This window comes from Penaeus monodon, chromosome 43 (assembly GCF_015228065.2).
Source record: "Penaeus monodon isolate SGIC_2016 chromosome 43, NSTDA_Pmon_1, whole genome shotgun sequence".
NCBI classification, from domain to species: domain Eukaryota; kingdom Metazoa; phylum Arthropoda; class Malacostraca; order Decapoda; family Penaeidae; genus Penaeus; species Penaeus monodon.
Genome location: NC_051428.1, coordinates 16,543,438 through 16,549,732, shown reverse-complemented (window position 1 = coordinate 16,549,732; position 6,295 = coordinate 16,543,438). Strand labels below are relative to the sequence as shown.

Sequence of the window (6,295 nt, the reverse complement as noted above, 5' to 3'; positions counted from 1 at the left end):
ATACCTTTTTGCAATTCCATTAAAGTCTAAGGATTCATTAGAAGTCGCGAAGGCATTTATGAATGGATTCATTTACAAAGAGGGGACTCCATGTCAAATCATTTCTGATGGGGGAGGGGAGTTCGTTAACGAACTATTCAAAACGCTAAAAAAAGAATTTGGGATTGATAAACGTACTATTACTCCATATCATCCAAGCTCAAATGGTCAAGTGGAAAGAGTTAATGGTACATTAAATAAAATTTTGCGTACGATGGTCTGGGACCACCCGTCAGTGTGGGCTCGAATGTTATCTATGGCAGAGTTAGCTTACAATACTGCTTACCATAGGGTGATAAAAGACACACCTTTTTTCACGCTAAAGCATCGGGACCCTCATTTTCCATATATTTTATTTTCAAAGGACACAGCTCCTTGGTATAATGTGGAAGATTATTTGCAAGAGACGAGAGTCATGGGCTCAAGGATTTTTAAGAGATGCAAAGAACATATTGAAGAAGATATCCAGAGAAGGCCAAGGATCGGCCTTATGCCAAGCCTTCCCAAATCATAGAAGGAGACCGGGTATATCTCAAAGCTACTCCTAAGGTGGGGTTGAGCAAAAAGGTGCAGCCTTTATATTCTGGACCATATAGGGTAATAGAAAAAATCAATGATGTTGTATTAAAAATTAAGAGGATTGCTGATGGGAAAGAACGCAAAGAACACGTAGATAGGTTGAAATTAGAAAAGTCATTAGTAAGGGGCCAGGCCCATAATATAGATAAAGCATACCCAACAGAAGAAAAAATTGAAGAATTTGAGGATGACAATAGTTTGGAAACTTTGGAAGTTCCAGAGAAATATGTGGATTTGAGAAAAAAAGGAAAACATGGTGCATATTATTTACGGAGTCGGAAGTAGAAGAATACAAAGGAGAACAGATAAGATAATAACCAGGGGTTATATATTAAAATATACATACAATTTCAGATTGTGGGGATGACCACAGCCAGGATGGAGTCCGAAGACTCCCTTGCTCGTTCTGGACTGGTTTTTGTTCCCTATTCTAAGGTAACTTATACATCGACAGTACAGATCGTTCCTGTCAAGATAAAACAGGGAGAGTTTTTAGATCCCTTTTTGAAGATTGGACAAAAGTTAAAAGAGACTGAGGATAGTTTAAAAAAACTTGGATTATCTGAGATGAACTATGGAGAGACAAATCGTAAGCCAGAAAAAAATGAAAGAATTGTGATTGCCGACACAATTGTCACAATAATTGACAATATGAGAAAGAATATAGAGAATCATATGACAACAATTCGAGATTTATTTAGGTCAGTTCATCAAGGACGACAGAAGCGTTCTCTCTGGGAGGGACTAAATTTGGTTAGCAATGTTGCAGGATTGATAATGGAGGGGTAACTAATCATCGATATAGATATGTTGCACACCCAAATCATGGAATCTGATAAGTTAGCACAAAGAGCTCTTGAAATGGCTGGGGTCACCACTAGCCTGTTAGACACTGTCATTATTCGGGAGAATGAAATAGCGAGGGCACTGGAGAGAATGGATGAAGCTATTGGTGTCATAGATGTAGTGGTCACTGACTTGGGTCGGCGGTTGCAACTATTAGAGAAGATATTTTTGTGTAGTTCTGTCCTGGAGAACTACCGGGCTATTCTCCGAGGAGTCGAGGAAAACCAAAATTCAATTTTGGGAGGGTTACGGGAAGCAAACGTAGGTAGACTTTCGCCAAATTTTATTACCCCTGATGTACTCTTATCCATATTAAATACGTTAATAAAGGAAGGGGTATCCCTCATAATTCCTCCAAATGAAGAGAATTTACACACATATTACTTTTCTTTAACTGTAAAACTAATGCCTGGAAGTTCTTTGGGAAATTTGATGGTATATCTGACTTTCCCTTTACCAGGCCACCAAATGGATGCTTTCCTGGTCCATGCTTTCCCCAGACCCATCTTGAACTCTACGGCTTTTATCCATACCCAGATTTCATCTCCTGTCTTATCTACCGGTTTCTTTCTAACCTCGACCTGTTTGTTTAACATTTCCGGTGTAAGTGTAACATTTCGACTTTCTACCTTTCCACCGTCAACATTCTTTTCTTTTTTAGGGACTCTGCTCCCTTCCTTGGCTATTGCCCCTACTATTCTTTTTTTAGAGCCTCATCCTTTATCGCCTCCCTCCGATAATCAGTAGCTTTACTTTGTTTAGCCCAAACCCTGTACTCTTGGAAAAATGTTCGGCAATCCTTCGTCTTCACAAGCCCTGGACAAGCATCAAAAAACTCCTCTGGAAGTTCCCTGGCAAAGACAATACCTATCATGTTCTCCACAAGAGGAGCAAACTCTCTATCTTGTGTCTTAACTTGTTCGGCCGCGATTCGCAACTTGTTAAAATATGCTTCAAGAGACTCACTCCCCTCCCTCCTGGCACCTAGAAACATATCTAACGCAGTTCTGGCGCTGGTCACGGCATCATGAACCACCCTGAGCTCGTCCGTCAATGATTTCCAGTTATAATCGACATCTTTAGCTCTCGCATACCATGCCTCGTACGTTCCTAACGCATCCCCTCTAAGACGTCGTAGTGCAAGGCGGATCTTTCCATCATCATTCCATACCTCGTCATGAGTTAAATCTTCCACTCGCTTTATCCATTCATCAAGATTTGTCATGGCGCCCTTTGTCTTAGGACACTTCCCTTCATACAAGGGAAGGCGGTGTTCTACCTCATTTATAGGATTTCTTTTCCTCTCCCCACTGAACACTACATCCCGGAGATCAAGAGACGGCTGGGTAGTCGATAACTGATTTTTTTCCGCTGCCTTTTGGGCAGTTTCCTCCGCCACCCCGGAGGCTCCCTGGGTTTCCCTTACACCTGAATTATGCATTGTTTTTTCTTCCCTTTTCGTGGCTAACCCCACCGTCTTTTCCTCACGCTAACCCAAACGGACAAGTAAAACGCATACTCAAAAATATACTACAGTGAAAGACTCTACTTAGGGAAACAAGTGAATCAAGCACAACAAAACTTAATCATGCTATTGATATGCCTTAAGGGGTAATGCTAGCTCTGTAAGGGAATATATCAAGTTAACATATAAGCTATCAATCAAAAGCAACATAGGAATTATACTAAAGCTAAAAGAACAAGATCAAAAAATCATATATATATATATATCTCAACTTAAATGTCAATATAGTCATATATATATAAACATGATGTATAAATATAGTTAATCATTACGTACTCTACGTGTAGGCAACTTAAAACTACTACTAGTAAACTTAAAAGTATTACTATTAATGTTAAAAACACAGAATAGGGAATACATTGCACATTGTTCACTTTAGGAAACAAAATAAAAAGCTGCTACGCCCGGCGCCACCTGAAACCACAAGAGAAGATTAATGCCTATCCTCCGAGGATTTCTCGAATTGTATAAGACCCACCCCGTGAGTCAAATTTACACAATTATTCCGAATTAAGTATTACAATGGTAGGAAATGACCGCCACTATCGAAATCTTGATAAATAAAAGTATTATTAGTGTTAAATATATTAGTTACCCCTTATGATGCTCAGAACACTACGATTTCTGTGTTTACCCTCAGTTCCTTTGTTATTGTTTCTGAGTTAAATAATATTATATTTTTATTAACTAAATTGTAAGTTTTCTAAATGTGTTCTAGAAAAAAATATTGCATATTCTATATATTATTAAAATCAAGAATAGAAGTACTTATTTTCCACAAATTATATATTTTTGTGTAACCATTGAAAATTAAAGGCCACTACGTGGCACTGCCAGCTCACCACCTGTTTCATTGACAACCCCCAACCTCGCTCCTGCTTCTTCATGCCTTGTTGACAAATGTGGGTCTAGTGAGACCTTACATTTTGGTGCCCAGACCCGGGAAACAGGTTCTACAAAGAATCCCGGTTGTATTTTTTGTGTCAACAATGGGAGACATGGAGAAACTTCAGAAGAAGAGGGCAGTCGCCCGAGGCTGGGCAACTCGCAAATCTAACACATTAAAGGGCCTCCTCAACAATCCAGATGTCAGTGTCATCGATCTGCAAGCTGCCATGGATGACTTTGATCAACGTCTTGCCAGTTTGGAGGAGGTACAAACATTGTTAGAATTAGAGACTGATCTTGCGAACTTGGATGAAGAGCTCGATAACGCCTCTGAGTTTTTTCAAGAAGTCCGTAAGCCCAGGCTGCAAGCTGCACAGAGGTTGGGGGATTTGATGAAAGGTGAGAAGAGTGAATCTATTTCATCCTCTAGTCCCAGTAAAATATCTAGTAGCAACAAGATGACAAATATAAAGTTACCCAAATTAGAGTTACCAAAGTTCAAAGGAGATGTAACTCTGTGGCAGTCATTTTGGGACCAGTTTAAGACTCATGTTCATGATTCTGACATTCCAGTGATAGCTAAATTTAGCTACCTGCAGTCATTATTGGAAGGAGATGCAAAGGGTGTTGTAAAAGGACTTGCACATACCGAAGCAAATTACCAAATTGCTTGTGATATGCTGAAAGAAAGATTTGGAAGACCTGAGCATATTAAATTTGCACATGTACAAGCACTTTGAATTATAAATCTTCTGTGAAGGCAAGGGACCAAAGTATGTGTCCTCCTTGTGGAATCTAAGTGATGAATTGCTGACAACATCCGTAGCCTAGAAGCTTGGGAGTATCAGGGGAGCAGTGTGAAGTGTTCCTGACCCCATCATCCTGGCATGCCTTCCTGAGGAGCTAAGAATGGAGTGGGCCAGAGAAGGCTCTGGCATGAAAGTGACCTCAGTTGGTTGCTGCATTTTCTCAGAGAGAAATGAGAGAATGAGAGATTGAGAAACCTTCAGTGTTGTGTTAGGGAAGGCAGAAGGACGGTTTGTGGAATCTGAGAAAGAAGAGTACCATCTGCATCAGCTCTGTACACATCATCTGAAGCAGGATCATATTTTTGTGCATTCTGCAGCAAGAAACACAAGTCTGAGAAGTGCTAGGATATTCAGAAGCTCTCATTTAAGAACGTGAAGAAAGGATTAAAGCAGCCCGTTTATGTTTTTAAGTGTTTAAGTAAGGGACATATTGCCAGTGGTTGTCGAATCAAGTGTTCCAAGTGTAATGGAAATCACAATTCTCTTTTGTGTAGAGCAAAGGGCGACATAAACTCCAATAAAGCTATGGAAAAGGACATAGTGATCAGAAGATTAGTGATACTGCTGATCTCTTCAGAGAATTGCAGTCCTGAAGTGAATCATGTTGGAGTTGCTCTTAGTAAGTGTAATGTGTTAACAAAAACTAGCTGTGTGTTACAAACGGCTAGAGTTAAAGTGTATGGTGATTCAGGTATTTGTTGTGAAGCCACCTTGTTATTTGATACTGGCTCTGATAGATCTTATGTGTCCAGTATTTTGTGAAGAAAGTTAAGCCTAAGTGGGTGAGCTCGGAGACGGTGTCATATGCTGCCTTGGAGGTAGTAAGTCTCATCCAGGTAAACAGAGTAATATCTTTGATTTGAAATTAGTAGGTTTACAAGGTGTAAAACATTTAATGGCATTAGAGATTCCAAAGGTTTGTGCACCTTTAACTAGACCCTGTATTCCCAGTAAATTGGTTGATGCATTTTCAGACTTTCAACTTGCTGATGATTACAAAAATAATAGTCACCTGAGTATAGATATACTAGTAGGTTTGGATGCTTATTGGGGACTTATGGATCCTGAAATTAAGCCATATCAGAGAAATGAATTAGTAGCCCAAAGGTCTGTCTTTGGTTGGGTTTTGTCTGGCTCATGGATGAATTCTACTAACAAGCCATTTGAGTCTACCCAAATGTTATGCATAGGAAATGTAACAGATTCTGATTTACGGGAATTTTGGAGTTTAGAATCTGTTGGAATAACTCAAAAGGAAACTGTTACTTGCCCTTTTACCTCAGACCCTGTTCTACAACAATTTTGTGGAAATGTTAAGTTTGATGGGGGGCGTTATGAAGTAAGCTTACCCTGGAAGTCGGATGACTGTAAGAAGAATCTTAGAAATAATGAGGGACTTGCTAGAAAAAGAGTTGAAGGTTTAGAGCGGAAGTTAGATAAGGATCCAACCTCGCTCCTGCTTCTTCATGCCTTGTTGACAAATGTGGGTCTAGTGAGACCTTACAATTAGATTTCTATTAAAATTATAATCGCGCCCCACCGCTGTTTTATTAGAAAACAGGGAAAACAGATTCTTCAAGTAATTAATTTTTTTAAAAAAAAAATTAAA

At 39.4% G+C, this 6,295-nt stretch overlaps 1 protein-coding gene across 1 annotated transcript in view; it reads left to right on the top strand.

Annotated features, from left to right (window-relative positions):
- Window positions 1-526: 526 nt before the first annotated feature.
- Window positions 527-6,295, top strand: part of LOC119568291 — a 69,357-nt gene continuing 63,588 nt past the window's right edge. Inside the window, exon 1 of the mRNA XM_037916748.1 lies at window positions 527-1,053. Coding sequence (XP_037772676.1) covers window positions 982-1,053 — 72 coding nt within the window. The 5' untranslated portion in view covers window positions 527-981. The remainder of the gene's footprint in view (window positions 1,054-6,295) is intronic.